The sequence below is a fragment of the Felis catus genome, chromosome B1 (assembly GCF_018350175.1).
Source record: "Felis catus isolate Fca126 chromosome B1, F.catus_Fca126_mat1.0, whole genome shotgun sequence".
NCBI lineage: Eukaryota > Metazoa > Chordata > Mammalia > Carnivora > Felidae > Felis > Felis catus.
Window position 1 is genome coordinate 6,893,689 of NC_058371.1, and position 22,307 is coordinate 6,915,995.

Genomic DNA, 22,307 nt, shown 5'->3' on the forward strand with positions numbered 1-22,307 from the left:
TTAAAGAAAAATATTTTTAATAAAAATTAAAAATAAATATGAACTTTTTCTTTTTCTCTATTTAAGAAATAAGAAAAGAAATGAAAAAGAGAAAAAAGATTTAAAAAAGAAAAAAGAAAAAAGAAATCATTTGAAAATTTGAAAAAGGGAATACATTGTAGTAGACGAAAATAGAATGATGGAAGTAAAATAGCATTTGAAAAAATTTACATAAAAGCAAAAAATATAGTAATAAAAATTAAAGAAAGATATTTTTAATAAAAATTAAAAATAAAAATGAATTCTCTTTCTGTATTTAAGGAAAAAGAATTGTAATAGAGAAAAAGGAAAAAGAAAAAGAAAAAAAAAGAAAATTGAATAGATGAAGTAGGACTGTTAACAGATTGAATTAGGACTGAAATTGCTTCGTTTTCCCCTAGAAGTCAGTCTATGTAGCTCTTTATAGCCCATAAATTAAGCTGGCGGTGAGACTTGTGTTCTTGAAGAGGGAGGTTGGCCCAGTTGGGCGGGGCTCAGTGTAATGGCTCCGCTCTCCACTAGATGGCGCTGCTAGCCTACTGGAGTGGAGTGTTGCAGGACTCGTAGGTGCGTATGCGCATGCGCGGGAGTGGTAAAAATGGCGCCACCCAGCCACCCAGTCTGTTCTAGATCAGCAATTGTGCACCCATCCTCTGCCTTCAGCTTTCGTCCACTTCCCACTTTTTCACTCTTCATGACTAGGCCACAGGCAGTACCTCTCTCCCGAGTTTTGTCTCAGATGCGGCTGTTTTCCCCGGCCCCTTACTTCCGAAGGACTGCGGCTTTGCCCCCTTCTGCCCCTCTGCGGGAGGGTCTCACCGGGCAATGGCCGAAAGAGCAGTGGCCAAATATCAGCTGCCCCCAGGAACGCCGGCTGGACCCTGCTGCTGTTGGTGCCCTGAGACTGCGGCCAGGTACCAGCCCGTCCCAGAAAAAGTTCGCGAGACAGTGTAGCAGCAGCGTCTCAGGGATTATGGAAAATCCCAACACACATCCGGCACCTGGCTTCACCCTTAACGACCTTGCCCCAGCACCGTCGAATGTGGCCGCCTTCCGGGGTCTGCTGGGACCAGGTGGCTTCAACAGTCTCTCCCAAATGCCCTTCCAGCAGTGGAACCGCTTTTCCCTGTGTGGCCCGAGAACCTCGCGGACCCCACTCTGTTCCTGGGGATTCGCCCTTCGCACCAGAGCACTGCCAGGTATGGAGCTGTGGAGTTGCAGCCTTTGCACTCCCATTGTTTACAGTCTTAATGGAATTTAAACCCTCTCCTTTCTCTTTTCTCCCTTTTTAGTTTAGTCCCTGCGGCTGTTTCCAATTTTCCACTTTCTCTCCAGCTGCTTTTGGGGAGGGGTGCTTTTCCATATTCTCCCCCTCCCCCAGTCTCCGTCCTCTCCCCACCTGCAAAGGCGGCTCCCTGCCTGCCACCAGCTTCTCTCTCCCCAAGTTCACCTGTCCACTCCGCGTACCTACTGAATTCTGTGGTTTAGGTTGTGCAGACTGTTGTGTTAATCCTCCAATCGGTTTTCTTGCTGTGTAGGATGGTTTAGTGTTGGTCTGGCTGTATTTCACAGATGTGAGACACACAAAAAGCTTCCATGCTGTTCCCCCAAAGTATTTCTTAAGACAGATACTGCACCACTGTGTCCTTGTGGCAAAGGAGTAGTACTGACTTGAGTATCCAAGGTAAAACATTGAAATTCCTCCCCATTTCTTCCCTTTCCCCTTCCTAGTTTTGCTTCGTATTGTTTATACATCTCTCTTTTTCACTGAACGTGAACTTCTAAAGTAACAAGTCCTTCTAAAGTAACAAGTCCTTGAACAGTATGCTGGTATAGAAAGGGCAGTCGAGTATGTGTGTCAATGAATGTGTGCTTGTATGGAAGAACCAATACATGAATGAATAACAGGATGGAGGGAGAAAATAAGGGAGAGAGAAAGAGAGAGGAAGAAAGGACAGACGGACACAGAAGGGGACACAGGGAACCAGACTGCTCTGCGTATCTACCACTGGTCACTATTGTAGGGGAATCAAAAGATAGTTGGCTACTGGGAGCAGACCTCAGAGAGATCATTCAAACTCTGAAGCAAGCAGTAATCTTTGGGGGAATAGAAACAAAAAGGAATTTTGTGTAATATTTAAAGAGCTTTGGGGTCGGACAGTGGTGGGTCCCGTCTTTGCTCTGCCACTTATTAGCTGAGTGATCTTGAAATAACCTTTTCAAGCTCCAGCTTCTCCTTCTGTACACTTGATGCTGACAGAGTGCCACTCTCCTAGCACAAGACATTAGTTTCCTTCCTTCAACATCTGGAATGTCTCAGAAAAGGGCTGCAATTTAAAACTTGCATTTTGATTAAATTGCACTTTTGTTAAGCCTGTGGCACTAGAAGCTTGTAGTGAAACTTTGGCCATTTTTGGCATGGAAGAAAGACGGTCTTGAGAAAGAACCTGGAATTTTAGGTACATGCACACAGTTCCTCTTTGGATTTCACTTGTTAAATTAAAATTTTTTTAATGTTTATTTTCTGAGGCAGGGATGGGGGGGGATACAGAGCACACGACAAGGAGGGGCAGAGAGAGACGGAGACAGAATCTGAAGCAGGCTCCAGGCTCTGAGCTGTCAGCACAGACCCCGAACCAGGGTTCGAACCAACAGACCGCGAGATCATGACCTGAGCTGAAGTTGGATGCTTAACCGACTGAGCCACCCAGGAGCCCCTGGATTTCACTTACTAAACACATCTATTGCTTAATAAGCTTGCATAATTAAATAGGATAATATTAAGCCTCCTTTGACCTTTACTCCTGTAAAAGAATGGGACAAATTTTTCTTGAATAACTATTATGTGCTAGGAATCTTAAAAATGATATGTTAATTTGCACAACTGCCATATGAGATAGACATTTTCTTTAAGCAAACAAATGCAGGTTGGTTGTACAGCTAGTGACAGAGCCTGGATTTGAGCTCTTTGAACTCATTTTACAGTCTTTCCTGCTGAAGAAAGCATGATAACATTTGCCAGATGAAGGAATGTAGCTATAGGGAGATAAACAAGTGTGAGTGTGTGTGTGTGTGTGTGTGTGTGTGTGTGTGTGTGTGTATGTGCGAGGGGAGACAAAGAGGGAGAGGGAGAGAATGACTGAGGGGTTCTGCTTAAAGGTTTTCTAAATTACTGTCATCTATCAAAAAGGAAATTGAGGCACACATCAGGCTGGTGCTCCCTGAGCAAGTTGGTCAAATAATTCATCATCCAAACTGGGACACTCGTTAGAATGCAAGGCATTTATTCCTAAATTATGCTAGGACAACAGGCATAAACTGGGACAGCCCCAGGCAATCTGGGATATTGCTACTTTCCCTCTAAGAAAACCTCTTTGTTAACAAGCGCACTTTTCTTGGCTGAAAGTTAGGAAAAGCCTCAAAGCTGATGGTCCTCTGTACAATGCTCTCTCTTCGGTGCTCTGGAAATGGCCAGGGGCACATTGCCAACCACAAGGGGCTCCTGGGTCACGGAGACTGTTCAGACCTCAGCTTATCTTTGCCTCTCATCCTTCGCCCATGACTACAAGATAACACCCCTCTGTACGTTTGGAAGTAATGCCATCAACTTAATTAGTACGCTCTTCTGGTTTTATACTAAGGGGAAACACACTTTCCCTTCTAGCCATACACCATTCACAATCCTATGCTAATGCTGATATCATTATTACAGATAATTATTCATCTGGGAGGAGACCCAAGAGGGCTCTCTTGCTTCCCTTCTTGGTGGTACAAATTGATCCACCATCGCCAACCCCATCACACTAAGATCACGTCAAATCCTTTTTTAGAAAAAGGTTGGGGTACCAATGAGTGTCTTCTTTAATATTTTGGCCCAGGCATAACCTGAGGGTCTGATGAGGACCCATTAACTCACCTTATCCTAGAGCATCTCTTCTGAGCACATCCGTCAACTCCTGTCCCCATTCACTGGGTGCCACCAAAGTGGCCTTCACTGACCCACCTCTCCACCATCTGAAAGAACTAAATCTGTTTCTGACACTTTGTGTGTGTCCAGAAAACAACTTAGCAATAAAACGGTTCTGCTTTTGAATCCTTTGATCCACATTTGAACCTTTCACCAAGTAGAGATCTATGTTAGTTCAGTGATATGGACCTAAAAATAGGATGAGTGTTTGTAGCAGTCTGTTTAAATAAGTCACACTAGGGGTGCCTGGGTGGCTCGTTCGGTTAAGTGTCCAACTTCAGCTCAGGTCATGATCTCACAGCTCATGGATTCCAGCCCCACGTTGGGCTCTGTGTTGACAGCTCCGAGCTTGGAGCCTGCTTCAGATTCTCTCTCTCTCTCTCTCTCTCTCTCTCTCTCTCTCTCTCTCTGCCCCTTCCTTGCCCACTCTCTCTCTCTCTCTTTTAAAAATAAATAAACATTAAAAATAAATAAATAGGGGCGCCTGGGTGGCTCAGTCGGTTGAGCGACTTTGGCTCAGGTCATGATCTTGCAGTCCGTGAGTTCCAGCCCAGTGTTGGGCTCTGTGCTGACAACTCAGAGCCTGGAGCCTGCTTTGGATTCCGTGTCTCCCTCTCTTTCTGCCCCTCCCCTGCTCATGCTCTCTCTCTCTCTCTCTCTCTCTCTGTCTCTGTCACAAATAAATAAACATTAAAAATAAATAAATAAGTCACACTTAAATCTACATAGTAGCTCTGAGGCTTTTTACTTTTACTGGCCCCAGTGACAGTACTTTTATAATGATACTAATAATAGCAATAATAATAGAAGAAAAAAAAAAAGGATAGGCTGAAAGCTTTTGTCCTGTCTCCTACACCTGTACACTGAAAGCCATCCTTTTTATTAATTCTCTAAATATTATGCGTCATTCCCACCCCTTCTTTGGCCGCTGATGGCTCTCTCCTGAACACCGCCTACCTTCCAGTTGTCTCCTCCACACTTCCCAAGCTGTCTGCTGCCTGTCCTTCCAGGCAGGGATGCCTAAGAGCAGCTGCCCTTTGCCGCATAACTAGGGGTCAGATCAACAACGCGCCAAGGGAGGGCTGAGCGAGATCGGGTGGGACGCATTGTGATCCCTTATTGACTGGAGCCATTTGGTGAGAGGAGGGGCACCAGCCAGACCTGAGTGGTGTCAGGCCCCCAGAGGAGGAGGGAAGGAGGTGGAGACAGACTAGACACTCCTTCCAAAGGGCTTTGCTGAGAAACTAAGCAAAGACAAGAAGTAGCAGCTGATCAGTGACGTAATGTCAAAGAAACAGTGTGTTTGTTTTTAGTTTTTATGGATTCAATAGAGGGGACAAGAGGGACAGCAGGGGACAGTGTCATCCATGAGAAAGGAAGAGAAAGAAGTGGACCAAAATAGAAAGGTTCGCTTTAGACCGGAGCGTGAGCCCATTAGTTCATGATTCACATAGAAACGCCACCCTCTTCTTGCTACTGAAACCAGAAAGGTATTCCTCCCATGTGAGAGTCCTAAGAAGACACGTAGGAATGTTATGACTTAAATAAAACATTAATAGATTTTATAGGGTAAAACTTCAAAATTTAGAAAAAATTAAAATGCCCACAGAGAAGATGATAAAAGTCTGGTAAACAGTAGAGCCAAATCACATTTAAAATCAGACCAATGGGACACCTGGGTGGCTCAGTTGGTTAAGCATCCGACTTCAGCTCAGGTCATGATCTCACACTCTGTGAGTTCGAGCCCCGCATCAGGCTCAGTGCTGGTAGCTCAGAGCCTGGAGCCTACTTTGGGTTCTGTGTCTCCCTCTCTCTCTGCCCCTCCCCTGCTCATGCTCTGTCTCTCTCTCTGTCAAAAATAAATAAACATTAAAAAAAAATCAGACCAAGGCCAATCGATACTAAAACGGGCTGAAAATAAAGAATAAAAGGGATGTGAGGCATCTGAGGTTTAAAAAAAATTTTTTAACGTTTATTTATTATTGAGAGACAGAGCATGAGCATGGGAGGGGCAGAGAGAGGGGGAGACACAGAATCCAAAGCAGGCTCCAGGCTCTGAGCTGTCAACACAGAGCCCGATGCTGGACTCGGGCCCACAAGCTGTGAGATTGTGATCTGAGCTGAAGTCGGACATTTAACCGACTGAGCCACCCAGGCACCCAAGGCATCTGAGGTTGTAGATCAAGATGACAGCTGTGGCCCAGGAGATGAAAAGGAGGACAGGCTTGTGGCTGTTCATGAACAGTGATTCAGAACTGGGAGCAAAAAATGAAAAATTTAAACTAGAAGTAGAATGAAGATTTTGGAAGTCAAGGGAAATCTTGAATGCCGGGGAACATAGGGGAAAAAATGCAGGTTTTGATTTCATGCCTGGGGTAAGGAAAGCTGCTGAAGGGTTTTAAGATTAATGTTTGAAAGTATGATCTGTAAGATCCCTTTCAAGTTGTCGCAGAGTAATTTTTGTGGGGATGAGGAAGAGATTGATGAAGCTTAATGTGGCCCCATCAGGTGATGAAGCTCTGGGGGATGGGGGTGACGATTCTGAGGGTGTGATTTCACTTCCTTTCATATGTGTCGGGAAAGCACCAAGTAGCACAGGGACCCTCAGAAGAGGGGACGTTAGCAGAGGCATCATGGGCTTTTGTGTGAATAAATATAAAAGTGTGTACAATATACAACAAGGTGGCACCCCTCCATTAGCTCTGTAGCTCACTAAATAAACCCAGGTGTTGGATCTTTGGTCTACACCTTGTATGCTCACAACATATAATTTTTAAGTGCTAAACTAAGACTTCATAGTTTAAGACATAAGTTACCTTCACAAAAACAACAACAAAAACCATAGGAAATGGAGTAGTGGGTTTGCACTGAGAATCCAAACCACTATTCAAGGAAGCTTTTCTCCGAGTAGGGAAAGCGGGATGCCAACTTATAAATGCTGTGTAAATATAAGCATTCAAGGGCACGATGCAGGCCTTTCTGCAAAAGAACATGGAGTTTCCATATTCTTTATGTTCTGTAACTCTGCCCCCCTGTTGTGTCTCACTGGGAGAGGATTGGGATGAGACCAGTGGGACCAGTGCTGTCCCACAGGACATTCTGCCATGATGGGAGTATTCTACATCTGTGGGGTCCAACATGGCAGCCATTGGCCACACTGAGCATTTGAGCAGGTATGACTGAGGATCTGAATTTTAAATTCTGTTAACTTTTAACTAAAGCTTATATTTAAGTGGCTGCCTGCAGCTAGTGTCTACTGTAATAGACAGTGCAGGCTTAGACGCAACGCAATATGCTGCTGATCATAAGATTAGACCTTTCTTGGCTGGCGGCCATCTGTCTCCATTCCTGCCACCTATCAGAGTTTCTGGCCCATTGTTGCCGCTTAGTATTCGTGAAGGCATGAGTTTATGACAGATGTTCTCTATTAGTGTTTATTAACACTGTTAGGATCTATTTTCCTGTGGTTTGTGAATTTCTCACTTTGCTTGGAAGGTGACAGTCTAATTAATAAGATAGTCATAGCTGGAAGATAAGTGAAAGGCCTTCCAGTCCGGGAAAATCAAAGAGCTTGGTTGTTTGGCCACAATGACCAAATCTTTCAGGAGGGCTGTGTTGAGAAAGATTCTGAGGCCACATGGAGGCATCTCAGCAAAGAGTGGAAAAATGTCACCATTGATGCATTACACGGTTGGGACGTGGGTGTAAAGAGGGGAAGGAGAGGTGTCCTGTTATCTATTGCTGCAAAACAAATCAGCCCCAAACCTAGCTCTTTTAAAAGTTGTTATTTTGGGGCACCTGGGTGGTTCTGTTGTCTGAGTGTTCGATTCTTGATTTTGGCCCAGGTTGTGATCTCGTGGTTTGTGGGTTCAAGCCCCACGTTTGTCTCTGTGCTGACAGCATGGAGCCTGCTCTGTATTCTCTCTCCCCCCCCCTCTGCCCCTCCCCTGTTTGCGCTCTCTCTCTCAAAATACATAAATAAACTTCAGAAATTATTATTTCATCATTCTCTCTCATGGTCCTAGAGATAAAGCGGGATCAGCTGGGTGTCTGGAGCTAAGAAATGCTCACGAGTTGGCAGGCAGATGAGGTTGGAACCATCTCGTGGCTTGTGCACACACCTGGCACCGGGGCTGGGAGGCTCCTTGCGGGGACTGGTGGAGCTGGAGCCTGTTGGGCATCTGTTTCTCCACGTGGTCTCTCAAGCCACACTTTGCAGCCAGCCTTGTCACACAGGGCCTTGGGACTCCCATGGCGTGTGTCCTGGGAAAGGGAAAGCCAGGTGTGGCTTTGTGACCTCAGGGCCCCCTCAGTGGCCCCTCACTGCTTTGACAGCTCCCTCAGCTGACACAGTCACAAAGGCCTGAGGGGTCCCAGGGCAGGGGGACTCGGACTGCACCTCTTGGTGGGAGCTGGCATGGGCCTGTGTCTGGAATACACAGTTTGCCATGTGCAGAAGCAGAGTGGAGGCAACGTTGCTAGATAACAATTCATTGTTTCAAATGGTTTTCCCACATCATTTGAGACCAGCTCTGCTGCCCTGGTTAGAGGCTGGAGTTGAGTTTGACCTCCTGGAATAAAGATGACGGGGCCACTCAAGAACGAGCCCCGCCTGTCTTCTGGAACACCTGAGCCACACCCCTCCTAGCTGCTTCCTGGAGCCCCGGCAGTGGCCTCTGGTGGGAACAGTAGAGCGTTCCTTCCTATTTCTGTTCGCTCATTTACACAACCATCCACTCTACACACGCAAGACACATAATGCCTCCATCGTCCTTCCGTGTCCATCCCAAGGAGGATTTTCTTTTTTTAGGGCCCATTCTGTAAGAGGTGGCTGAGCAGACTCAGTAAAAAAGAATTGACTGCAGTCTTTAAAATTAATATATGTTTCCTCTGGTCTCTATAGTTGTAACAACACTGTAGGATATCTATCCTAAAAGATGAGAAAAGAGGGGTGCCTGGGTGGCTCAGTCAGTTAAGTGTCTGACTTTGGCTTAGGTCATGACCTCACGGCTCGCGGGTTCGAGCCCCGTGTCGGGTTTTGTGCTGACAGCTCAGAGCCTGGTGCCTGCTTCAGATTCTCTGTCTCCCTCTCTCTGCTCCTCCCCTGCTCGTGCTCTGTCTCTTTCTCTCAAAATAAGTAAAGAAATTAAATAAAGAAAGAAAGAAATATTAAGAAAAGAATTTTTTAAAAAGATGCGAAAAGAGAGCTTTAAAACTTTTAAATAACTCATGCATTTTTTACTCCTTTATCTGGTAACCATCGTGATAATCATCGTGATAATGTTAATGAGAGTAATACAATAGCTACAATCCGCCAACCCCCTTTTCTGTGTCCAGAACCGTGCTTAGCGCTCTGCAAGTAACATCCCAGTAAGTTCATGTAACTGGCACAAAGCCAAACCCCCCAACCTCCTGGCATCAGCCTTTCCTTTTGCATCTGAATCACACACCGAAATCTCCAGCCCTCAGAAATGCGGGTCGGTAAATCCCTTTCCGGTATTTCTTAGGTTCCCAGGGTGCTTGTGCTCAACTGATACTGTACCTGATCTCAGGCTGCCAGCGTCCCTCACCACGTCTGGATCCACGTTCCTGCACCAGCTCCTTCCGGCTCAGTGTGGTACTTGCCTTGTTTATCTGCTCAGATCCCAAACCCCAAAGGCCATTGTATGTGACAAAGTCTTGTGAATGCTGGAAACAATGGATGGGGCAGATGTGTGAGTCACTGCCAGAAACAGAAAATTAGCAAGGGACACGACCCCCATTTTCCGTCACCTCCTCCTCCAGACTGTCCCTCTGGCATCCCTTTCCTGCCCTTGTCTGTCCCCGTAGGACGTCAGAATATGCCACCCCAAATATGCCACTTAGACATAAAGATTATTTTAAGCTGAAGGCAATTGAGAAAGAGCAGATGTCAAAACAAAAGCCCACAACTCTCTGCTCTCCCCTACCATTTGCCCGAAAGCAAGCCTAGACTTGTACTGAGGACTCTAGACGTTTACCCGCCCAGAGACAGCTGAGAGGCACCCACATAACAAACCTGGTTAACATAACATAGTTACTTACCTTCCCACGTTGCACCCTAAAATCCTAAACTCCTTTTCCTTTGTCTTGTCACTTCTCTGCATTATTGTTCTCTGCTATGATGCTCTATAAGCCCCAGGTTCTAATCTCCCCTGAGAGTTACTCATCACTGAGTTTCTCCCACATGTATGCACATGCCACATGTTAATAAATTATATTTTTCTCACATCAATCTATCTTTTTTTTAAGTTATATTTATTTTGAGAGAGAGAGAAAGCAGAGGAGGGGCAGAGAGAGAGGGAGAGAGAGAGTCCCAAGCAGGCTCCCAGTGCAGGGCTTGATCCCATGAACCGTGAGATCATGACTCAAGCTGAAATGAAATCAGGCACTCAACCGACTGAGCCACCCGGGTGTCCCCTTAGGTCAATCTATTTTTTGTCAGACAAATTTACTTTCCTAGGTCCCAGCTAAGAACCTCAGAAGGTAGAGAAAAGGACCTTTCTTTCTCTCAACCTCTCATGGGTCTGAGTCCCTGATGGTGTCTATACAGCTTCCTAATGAAAAACTAAACTTTTATTTTCAAAGCATAGATCCATTTGGTGTTTATTTTCCTTTTCCTCCATATTACATATGTCTCCAAAAGCTTTGCTGGAGCCAACCAAATTCCTCATTAATACTTACCTGAGGGGCGCCTGGGTGGCTTAGTTGGTTAAGCCTCCAACTTCAGCTCAGGTCGTGATCTCATGGTTCATGGGTTTGAGCCCTGCACTGAGCTCTGTGCTGACAGCTCAGAGCCTGGAGCCTGCTTCGGATTCTGTGTCTCCCTCTCTCTCTGCCCCTCCCCTGCGCATGCTCTGTCTCTCAAAAATAAATAAATGTTAAATATTTTAAAAAATACTCACTTGATAAAGTTGGAAATAAGACCGAATTATTCATCGGATCATAAAAACACACCTGACTGCTGCAGACCATATTTTTCAGTGAGCTGGGAAATCTGTATTTACTAACACCATTTCATACTCCTCAGTCTATTCTTCCATTAATTTTTAAAATAAAAATTGTATATATTTAAGGTATAGAAAATAATTTGCTATATGCATGTAGAGAGATGATGGCTACAGTCAAGCTAATTAACATATCTCCTCACATAGTTACCATCTCTCCCGTATGCTGAGAGCACCTGAAATCTACTCTCTTAGCAAATTTCCAGGGTTCAATATAAAATTATGAATTAGACTCCTATGCCGCACACAAGATCGCTAGACCAATTTGTCTTACATAACTCTCTGCCCCTGTAACCACCATCCTACTCTCTGCTTCTACGTATTCAACTCTTTTAGATTCTATGTATCAGTGACAACATGCAGGTCTTTTTCCTTTCTGTGTCTGCCTTATTTCACTTAGCATTTTGCCTTCATTGTTGTCCCTGTTGTCTCAAACGACAGGATTTCCTTCTTTCTAATGGCTGGTTAATATTCCATTGTGTGTATATCACAATTCTTTATCCATTTATCCATTGATGGACACTTAGGTTGTTTCCATATCTTGGTTATTGTAAATAATGCTGCAGTGAGTATGAGGGTGCATATATCTCTTCAAGGTCCTGGTTTTGTTTCCCTTAGTATATACCCAGAAGTGGGATGGCTAGATCATATAGTCTGCCTGCCTGCCTTTCTTCCTTTCTTCTGTCCGTCCGTCCTTCCTTCCTTCCTTCCTTCCTTCCTTCCTTCCTTCCTTCCTTCCTTCCCTCCCTCCCTCCATCCTTCCTTCCTTTCTTTTTCTTCCTTCCTTTTTCTTTTTCTTTTTCTTTTTCTTTTTCTTTCTTTTCTTTCCTTCCTTCCTTCCTTCCTTCCTTCCTTCCTTCCTTCCTTCCTTCCCCCTTTCCTTTCCTTTCCTTTCCTTTCCTTTCCTTTCCTTTCCTTTCCTTTCCTTTCCTTTCCTTCCTTGGAACCCACGTACTGTTTTCCATAGTGGCCATATCAATTTACATTCCCACCAATAGTTAACCAGAGTTCCCTTTTCTCTACATCCTTGCCAACATCTGTTTTTATTTTTTTATGCTAGCCATTTTAGCATGTGTGAGGAGATATCTCATTGTGTTTTTGCATCTTCCTGATGATTAGTGACGTTGAGCATCATTTCATGTGTCTAATGACCACACAGACAAAGGAAACAACAAAAGGAAAAGGCAACCTACAGGTTGGGAAAGAATGTTTGCAAACCACATATGTGATAAGGGGTTAACATCCAAAATTTGTAAGGAAAACATACAACTTGATAGTAAAATTACACATAACCTGATTTAAAAATGGGCAAAGGACCCAAATAGACATTTTCCAAAGAAAAAGTACAAATGACCATTGGAATTTACATAGTGATTGCATTGAATATACAGCTGCTTTTGGCAGCATATCTTATTTCCTTTTTTAATTTTTCAATATTTATTTAGTTTTGAGAGAGAGAGATACAGAGTCAAGCAGGAGAGGGGCAGAGAGAGGGAGACACAGAATCTGAAGCAGGCTCCAGGCTCCCAGCTATCAGCACAGAACCCCGCACAGGGTCAAACTCATGAACTATGAGATCATGACCTGAGTTGAAGACTGACGTTTAACCAACTGAGCCACCCAGGCACCCCAGCATATCTTAAATTTAAGAGAAATCAAAGAGGCTGTGGCCTGACCTTGCAGGAGGTAATGATGAGGGTGTGAATTACTGTCATCTGGTGGAGACTGTCCATATCACCCGGAGATGCCCAAATGTTCTTTCACATTTTCCTGTCTGCCTTAAGGGAGTGTGTATATCTGAGGCATCTTGTGATTTACTTTTATTTCTTTCCCCCTTTAATGAACCTACTTTGGGTGCTAATGATGTTACGATCTTCTCAAAGAGAAGATTAAAAAAATTTTTTTTACTATGTGTCCATTTTATTCACCTTTATCCTTTTTACTTTGGTTTTACCTCCCTTTGTTCTAGTTCCTTAGGGTAGAAATTCATTCACATTGTTAATTTGTGGGCTTTAGTCATGTCTATATTAAAAGCATTCGATGCTATAAATTTCTCTCTGAGCACTGTTTAAGCTACATTCCCACAAATTTTGGTACGTTGTTTTCATTCTTGATGGGTTTAAAATATTTTCTAACTTCCCATGCGATTTCCTCTTTTTACCCACTAGAAGCATGTTGATTAATTTCCACATTTTTTGAGGATTTTTCCAGATATCTTTCAGTTACTGATATCTTTGTAAATTCTACTGTGGACAGACACAGTGTGTGTCTCTCTATGGTATACATTGAATAATTTTAAATTGTTTTGATTTTTAAGACTTGTGTTATAGCCCAGTATGGGCTGTATTATATAACATTTTAGAGGATTCTGTGATTATTGCATAGAGTGTCCTATAAATTTCAGTTAGGTCACACTGCATGATACTGTTCATGTCTTCTATATATTATTACTGATACTTTTTTCTGCTTTTCCTTTTCACTACAAATGAAATGTCACAGTATCTACTAGTAATTGCTAATGTGTCAATTTCTCCTCCCCTTTATATCAGTTTTCCTTTAAGACTTTTGGGATTTTGTTATGAAGAGCATTCTAATTTAGTATTATATTATGTAATATATGTTATTGGTGAATTAACCACTTTATGACTGGGAAAAATATCCCCTTTTATTCCTGGTAATACTTCTTCTAAAATCTACTTTGATTTATAGGCAATTAGCCAACATAGTTAATTCTGTTTTCTTTAGATCAATGTTTCCTTAGCCTGTTTCTATTCTTTTATTTTTAATCTATCTTTGTCTTCCCATTTGATATCTCACATAAGTTTCTTATAGACAGCATGTATTTTGTTATCATATTAAAAAAATTTTTTTTAATATTTATTTATTTTTGGGAGAGAGAAAGAGAGAGCATGAATGGAGTAAAGGCAGAGAGAGAGGGAGACACAGAATCCAAAGCAGGCTCCAGGCTCTGAGCTGTCAGCACAGAGCCCGATGCGGGGTTTACCCATGAACCCCAAGAGCACGACCTGAGCCGAAGTTGGCCGCATAACCGACTGAGCCACCCAGGTGCCCTTCTTATTATCTTATTTTTTAAGGAGCTGACAGGCTCTTCATTTGACATAGAATCTTAGCTAATCATGTAGAGCCAAATTTCCATCTGGCCTTATTCTTCTGCTTAAAGAAAAAAAAATTAATAGTGCAGGTTTTCTGGTGAGAAATTTTGTTAGCTTTTTGTTGCTTAAAAATTTTTACCTTATTTTTAAAATAGACTTTATTTTTTAGAGCCGTTTTAGGCTCATAGAAAACTGAGCAGAAGGTACAGAGATTTCACACATCTCCCCTGTCTTCACACTCGCACAGCCTCCCCATCCACATCTGGCCAAATTGGTGCACCTGCATTGACATATCATTACCACCCAGAGTAATTCCAGAACAGTTCACACTAGGGCTCCAGAGGAGGGCTACAAATGCCATCCCTTTGTGAGGACTCTCTCCACCCTCCTGGTGGGAATGCACGTGTTCCAGACCGGTGTGTGTTCCTGGAATTGCCCATCCAATCCCTGTTGGGTGTTTTTGTTTTCCTCTGAGCTTGCCAAATTTAACCCCAAGGTGCTGAGCCCGGCACTCAGGCCAAGATTCAAGACAGTCCTCTTCTGCACTTGGGAGCTCTGTCCTTATCCAGATGCCCCTTTCCGGTTCTCCATGCCAGGAATGCAGGGGTCTGGGGCTGCCTGAACTTTGATCCATCTCTGGTCTGCTTGGCTTCTTCTTCCCTGTGCTCTGGCCTGGAACCTGCTTCCCGCAGGAGACTGGAGACTCTCACCGGCCTCCACAGCCATGGTCTCACACTGCTGACTGTCCAGCGTCTGGAACAGCAGTCTGGCATCTCTGTCTGCTTCCCCAGCTGCATCCTGTAGGAGGGCAGTTCCTACAGCTGTTCATCCTTTTCTTGATGGGAAGTGGGATCCAGGCTCTTCTCTGCAGGAGTCTGCTCCCCTCTTCCTGACAGCCGGGTTCTCTTGCCTTTGTATAGGGCTGGTGATGGGGAAGATGGGCCTGCTTCTCCATCTCCTGGAACCATCCGTTCCAACCATCCGTCGGGAGAACACTGTTCAAACCATAGCACCTTCAAGCCACTGGAATGTACTTCACTAAACCGTCTGAGCAGCTGTTGTGCTCCAGGCACTTTATGAGGCTCCAGACAGGAGTAAGACAAGGTCCTTGCCCTTAAAAAGTGACGCAACCCAATACGGAGATTGGAAATATGCAAATGTATAGGACGCAGAGATCAAGCAAGATTCATTGAAGGAGCACTGGGTCAGAACCCTGCAGTGAATCAGAGGAAATCTCCTATTCTTTCTGGAAAGAGGCACTCTTTTTAAGAAGGAGGCAGGATCTGCAATGGCCTAGGGTGGGGGGCGGGGGGGCTGGGTTGAAGTTTGCAGAAGGGTGATTGCATGCCAGCGACGTGGTCAGCCAGAGCAGAGGCACCGGTGACAGGAAGGCAAAGGAAACATTTCAGGGAAAATAGGCAGTCCAGTTTCACTGGGATACATAATTTGCAAAAATGGGAATCAAATCTGATAACCCTTGGAAAATAAGCTCAGGTCCCCTGGGGGATTCCTCCAGATTTTCCTGTGTTTGAATTAAAGGTGAGTCCAGTAACACTTTCTAAGCTATCAGTTTGGTAACAATGACCACAATAACCAGAATTAAAAAAATAATAATCAAGCTCCTAATTGTTTTGAGAAAAATATTTAATTTGATTTTGCTTCTACAAACTTCCAGGAGGCATCTCACAACACTTTACAACACTCCCATCGCGTTTCTGGATTTTTTATTTCTTTCTTCGGCAGCACTTTCGGCCGCTGAGAGAGCATCGGCCGATTTGCTCCTCCTTTGGAAGGCAGGTTAGCAGAGCGCACCGGCCGCTTCTCAAACTGCAAAACTGCTTCTGCAGGAGGCTTATAATTCCTCCATTTCCTGTAGTGAAAAAACAGGACACATGGAAGGCTTGGTCCCAGCACAAGGCTTTTGGAATTCCCCAAATAACTGGTCTGCTACCTTTCTTGTATTCCCCCCCCCCAAGCCCCAACCCTCCCCGCCCCCCGCCCCCCCAGCCTCTCCTGCCCTCAATATACACTTCTATTTAGGGTCTGGTAGTTGGAAAGTGAATTCAGTTATAATCCTAGTTGTATACCTCATGGGGTGAACATACACATTTCTTCCGATTAAGAAATGAGAAAACACATGGTATAAAGATACTGGTTAGGATTTGGTAGATGCCAATTTGTAATTTCCTTTTTAAATAAAATATTATTCCAATCACTATTAATCACTCAAGGGAATTGTTTGTTTTTCTTTTATTTTAGGGTATCTTTTTTTTTTTTAATTACCCTTTCTTTTTTTTTTTTTTTTCTATAAAATGAGAAGTAAAGTAGGGGAAGGACTAAGCAACCAGTCAACTGGGCTTCTGTGGGCCACAGCTCAGCTGAGGACCACCGAGGTGGCCGTGGGGAAGGGGTGTGGCCACTGGGAGCACCCAAGGGCTGGGGTGGTCGTGGTCCCCTGGGTCTCAAGAGGCCCAAAGACTCTACTTGGAACCAGCAAGCTAGTAATTGGGAGTCTGTGCTTCTGAGTTCAGATTAAATCAGTCTTTCCTGTTGGTGTTAAAGGTTTTTGTATCATTCTCTTTATGTCTCATGAACAAGTAAAACCATCTTTCCATGAAGGAGTGGTCTTTGTGAGCAATGTAGTCTCTGAGGAGTGGATCAGAAAAGACTGAGAAAACTGCTTCAAGGTCCCTGATGATTTTCAACAGAAAAAAAAATGGTGACGTCTGTTCCCGTACAACAAATCTCCTTGGTCTAAAGTTCCCTGGAGGATGGGGAGGGACTGACCTCTTTGCAACTGTTTCAACCCGCTCACCTCCTGACCCATCTTACCTGGAACAGGCATCAAGAACAGGAAGGGCAACACGAAGAGGAGATAATAGATTCTCATGGCCGGCAGGCTTCGCAGCACGCTGAGACTGGGTAGGAAGGTGTGTTCGTCCACTTTATAAGGATTGCAGGACACAGCCATAGGTACAAGTAAGCAACGGCTGCAATTCCTGTAATAGTACAGTGATGACAATATGACGTGTTTCCTGATGCTTCATGCCAGTGTCTCTTACCCCACAGACCACGCCCACTCACCCCAAGTTAATTGCAAACCTAAAGGGTGAAGCAAACTTGATGTGAGCACACAGCCATCCTGATGCCCTCTAGGCATCAGGTCCAGGTCTGGCTCAGAGCTGGTTATAGATGGGTGGGAAAGACCCCCTCCTCTTGAGAGCCGTCCTAGGGCATAGTCTGGAGCTGCCTTGTCCCCACTGTGGTATTTATGAGCCTTCTTCTTAAAGCCCTGGGTGAATCTGAAGCTCACCCGGGACCAAAGCAGTCCAGCTTTGGACATATTCAGAATCTAGGTGTAAACTCAGGTTGGGTCACATCCTAAGCCTGCACAGGTATGCCTGAAATTGAGATAGAATGGGATCAGCTTCCAGATAGGAGAGGGAGGAGAAATGGGGCACTTTCCAGAGTCCCTGACCCTATGCTCCTTGGCGTGTGATGCAGGACAATAACTTGGGTGAAACACGGCTTACACGTCATCATTATCTGAAAACTGTCAAATTCATGAGTCAAGGTGTCTCATTTTCCCTCCTCAGAGAAGGAAAATGCTGGGATGATGTATTCGGTGGACTGGCACCTCTTCCTTGTTGATGACACTCCCTATACAAATGAGGGCCATGGGAAGGCACATTTAAGACTTCTAGTTATTCATGGCTCAAGAGCATTCAAGGAAGTCCAGAGATGAGGTGATTTCTACTGGATATTAATTTGATGTCTAAAGGGCCAACTTTTTTTTTTTAATGATTAGACTTAAATATTAAGGAATCCATCAGTGGGTTATATTTGTCAATAGACTGTTTAATTGGGACCTGAAGTCACCATGACATTGCCTGGCTGTTGCATTGTGCGAAGGCACTTAAAACAGATCCACTGAGGTCCCGGGGTATATTAGTTCTGGGACTGTGTATTTGGGATCTTGGTGCACTCATTGGGTTCTGTAAACACACTCTGAACCCCTCCTATGGATACAGACAAGTGCCACGTGCTTGGGGTCACATAAGCCATAGACGGGGGAGTTTTGATAAGTGTCCTAGTAAGGGCTCCAGCACAGGGCTGTGGAAAGGTGGAAGAAAGAGTAAAAGGTAGGTTTAGATAATTTAAAAACAGCTTGGACTTGTAGACACTTCATCTTTTTATTTTTATTTTTAAAATATTTTTTCTTTTCTTTTCTTTTTTTAATTTACATCCAAGTTAGCATATAGTGCAACAAAGATTTCAGGAGTAGATTCCTTAGTGCCCCTTACCCATTTAGCCCATCCCCCCTCCCACAACCCCTCCAGCAACCCTCTGTTTGTTCTCCATATTGAAAAGTCTCTTCTGTTTTGTCCCCCTCCCTGTTTTGATATTATTTTTGCTTCCCTTCCCTTATATCCATCTGTTTTGTCTCTTGAAGTCCTCATATGAGTGAAGTCATATGATATTTGTCTTTCTCTGACTAATTTTGCTTAGCATAATACCCTCTAGTTCCATCCACGTACTTGCAAATGGCAAGATTTCATATATATATATATATATATATATATATATATATATATATATATATATTCTTTATCCATTCATCCGTCGATGGACATTTGGCTCTTTCCATACTTTGGCTGTTGTCGATAATGCTGCTATAAACATTGGGGTGCAGGTGCCCCTTCGAAACAGCATATCTGTATCCCTTGGATAAATACCTAGTAGTGCAATTGCTGGGTCGTAGGGTAGTTCTGTTTTTAATTTTTTGAGGAACCTCCATACTGTTTTCCAGAGTGGCTACACCAGTTTCAAAGCAGATATTTTTAAATGGGGAAGGAAGTGAGTGTGGGGCAGGGTGGGTGGCGGCTGTACAGACAGCCTTGCTCAGGCTTACACAGGATAAAAAGGAGGGTGGGGTGGGTGTTGTAGAGAAGCAATACCTGCTCTCAGCCCAGGTGCAGGGCCAGAGTCATCCGAGCATCAGGTCACCGGGAATGATTTACTTTTCCACAAGGAACACAGACCTCCACAGTGAACTCTTGGTCTAACTGGTTCCTTCCAAGACTGGAAGGCATTTCTGAGGCAATGCCACTATTTTATAAGAGGTTCTTTGGGAATGAAAGCCATTATTCCTCATCAGCTAATTTGGAAGCAGGGGCCTGGGGGAAGAGCTATGGCAGTAGCACCCTCCCCACTACCAAATGAATTTTGAGAACGTTTATGAAAGTCATGCGTGTTTGTGGTAAAAATTCAAACACCAGAAGAGTTAGACAAGGTTCTTCACTTTTCCTCTGCTGGTAACTGCAGTTTGTCTTTTTTGTGGCTTATTATACTTTTTTTTTTTTTTTTAATGTCAAAAGTACTTTTGGCCTCTCAAGTACTAGCAGTTACACATCTCCCACCGGATAATGAATATGTGCCTGTGGTGTCCGACACACTAGAAGGAGCTGGTGCCACACCCTGGCCCTAGGGCCTCAAGTCACAGAGCTTGGAAATGTAGACCCCCAACCAGTGGTGTGCTGGACAAGCCGGATTTTCTCTCCCTGTAACAGAAGTTTCCGAATGCTGATAAGGTTGAGGAGGAGAGACGTCAATTACTTAAACTTTTGTATTAGTCTTTCCACTAATCTGGTTTTTTTTTTTTTTTAATTCTATTTTGAAAATATGGAGCAGAGATGTGGTTGATGCAAGTTTTGGGTATGAAGGCAGCACTAGGTGGAGGGCAGAACACTGGGTTTGAAGAGAGAAGTTACTGGTTTAACTATCAGTCCTTTCACTTCTTATTTGGGTTTCCTTGAGCAGGTTTCTTGGTTCTCTGAGCATCTCCGTACCTCAGCAGTAAGCACAGAGAGTAATGTGTGTCCCGCTAGTCCACAGTGAAAGGCCTCTGAGTTCATGCTGTGAAATTGACTGAAAGTCACCATGGGACTCAAGTATCACCCATGTGGCCCACAGGAAGAATAACCAATGAGAGGATGGTTAGCAATATTAAGGCAGCTTAAAGATTATGGCATGGGCTCCCAGCAAGGGAATCCAGAATATCCACTCCTTTCTTTATCTTATCACAGTCTAAGATGGAGGGCCAGCCACCGTCCTTTATAGCCATTTTCATCTTGTCATGACCACTGTTGGATAAGTTACACAGGCAAAGAAAGGCATTATCCCAGTCTTACAGTTGAGGACACTGAGGCACAGAGAGGTAGGTTGACTTGCCTCAACCCACCCACGTAGTAAACGGCCATACTATGAACTGCAGGGAACTGCATACATTTTCCAGGAACTCCTGCCCTCCACGTACCATATGGATTGGCCAAAGGGATGCCTTAGCAGAAGATGGGAGGGCACTTCATCCCTGGTCCCAGCTTCCACCAGGCAGGTCCACCCTGACCCCAGCGTCTGTGGAGTGCTCCATAATCCAGGCTTTGGGAACATCACCTCCTTCCTCCTTTGTTCCCTCTGGCTCTAGGGACAGTAGTGCCTTTCTGCTGTTGCAAATACTGAGGTGACTCATCATACATTTGGCTTCTCAGCTCTCTTCTATGTCCAACCATCTATATTACATTCACACGATTTGAGATTCTTACATTTATCTCAGTGTCTCTAGTTGGAATTTGACTTGGTCTAGTTGGTCTTCACAGTCCATGCTCTAAACCATACAATATTAAAGTTCTGTTAATTCCTCTCCTTGTGATATTACTGTATTGTCACCAGTGAGAATAACGCTTTGCTATACACAGCCCTCCTGTATACCTCAGCCACATCTCAAGATTGAGCATAGATTGCATCTTTGAGATGGTGGTATGGGGTTGCGAGTCGATGCCAACTTGTGGTCTCTTGACTGTTCTCGTTAGGGTCAGTCATAAGGCAGGGTAAAGATAGGAGTCAGAGGCTAAAAAATTTTAGCAAAGGCTTTATTTGGGAACTAAGGTCTCGGGCGAGGTTCCATGACTCAGGGAGAGAGAGAGAGGAGTCAGGGGAGTCACCCCCAGGTGTGGTAGGGTGGGGTTTTTAAGCTGCAGCAGTTCCGGGTTTAGGTCCGGGTGGGCCTTTTTCGCGTCAGGTCGCGCTGTCGCTCGGTGATTGGTTGACCTCCAATTCGTTCTGGCACGCTACTAGGGGCTTTTTGTTGGGTTGTGCTGGCAAGATGGCCATCCCCTCTACTGTGGTTCCAAGGACATCCTAACAGTTCTCATGTTCATGTATGCTTCCATGATAGTGTTGCAACCACACGACTCCTGAAACAGAATGCTACGGGCACAGTGACAGTCACAACAAAGTTTATTACAATGAGAGGCAAGGCTGACCAATCAGACCAACACTCTTGATAAGAGAGGCTCCGAACAGCCAGAGTACAGAGTTTTTAAAGCCGATCGCATTGTTTTATCATTACCTGGGAACAGAAGAGAGAAACAGTTCCCAGATGAGTTAGAAACAGTTGCCTAATGAGGTGATTATTTTAGACTTTCTGCCTCTAAGTTACAACCAGTGGATCTCCTTGACCTTGCCTTTGATGCTCTTTTCTTTGAACTTTTGTTTCCTTCATTGGTAAAGCCTGATTGACAAGAGTAAAAGCAAGGCTGTTATCTTTTGACCTTCAGTGTCAGAACAAAGCTGTTATTTTTCAAGCTAAGCGTTAGCCCTACACTACAATTTAACCCTTACAATAGGTGTACGTGAGGTGGTTTCTAGCATTCCAATTCATTGCTGCAATTTTAGCTTGATTATTCTAAAATAATGTGAACACGGAACCAGGAAAAACCTTTCCTTCCAGAAAGGTAGCAAACTGTAGGCCTCCAGTTGGAGACCATCCATGGAGGTACTTTGTTTTGCCAGTGAATTAGGCCGCCAGGGAGGTCAGCTTAGAATGAAGTCTCATTTCCCCTGCTTTGTGCCTTGATACGTTTGCAGAGCTCCTGAGGGCATCTGAGCTCTGCCTCCAGCTTTACTGTCTCCCCTCCAAACCCAAGTCAGAGAGCTACTTCTCACCGCCAGGAAGTGGGCCAGGGGAAGCTCGGGCTTTATTTCACACAGGCTAACTGACTTGTCTTCACCAAACCACTTGGGTGTGGACAAATATTTTGTATCATCTTCTGCCAACAAGTTTTCTTGGCATTTTTGCATCTCCCAGGCATGAACAAACACTGTGTAGCTTCCTACAAACACCCC

The 22,307-nt window shown here is 44.3% G+C and overlaps 1 protein-coding gene and 1 long non-coding RNA gene across 2 annotated transcripts; one reads left to right on the forward strand and one right to left on the reverse strand.

The window, feature by feature from the left end:
• Nucleotides 1-1,167: 1,167 nt before the first annotated feature.
• On the forward strand, nt 1,168-16,348 carry LOC123384736. The gene is made up of 3 exons (XR_006596224.1): nt 1,168-1,217; nt 9,493-9,602; nt 15,044-16,348. It is a non-coding gene; the product is annotated as an uncharacterized LOC123384736 (long non-coding RNA).
• LOC101101212 (beta-defensin 103A) lies at nt 15,750-17,115 on the reverse strand. Its single transcript, XM_003984552.3, has 2 exons — nt 16,956-17,115; nt 15,750-15,993 (listed from the first exon to the last, which is right to left on the reverse strand). Exons 1-2 carry the CDS (start codon nt 17,092-17,094, stop codon nt 15,848-15,850), a joined length of 285 nt encoding a protein of 94 aa, XP_003984601.2. The 5' UTR covers nt 17,095-17,115; the 3' UTR covers nt 15,750-15,847.
• Between the last annotated feature and the right edge of the window lie 5,192 nt (nt 17,116-22,307).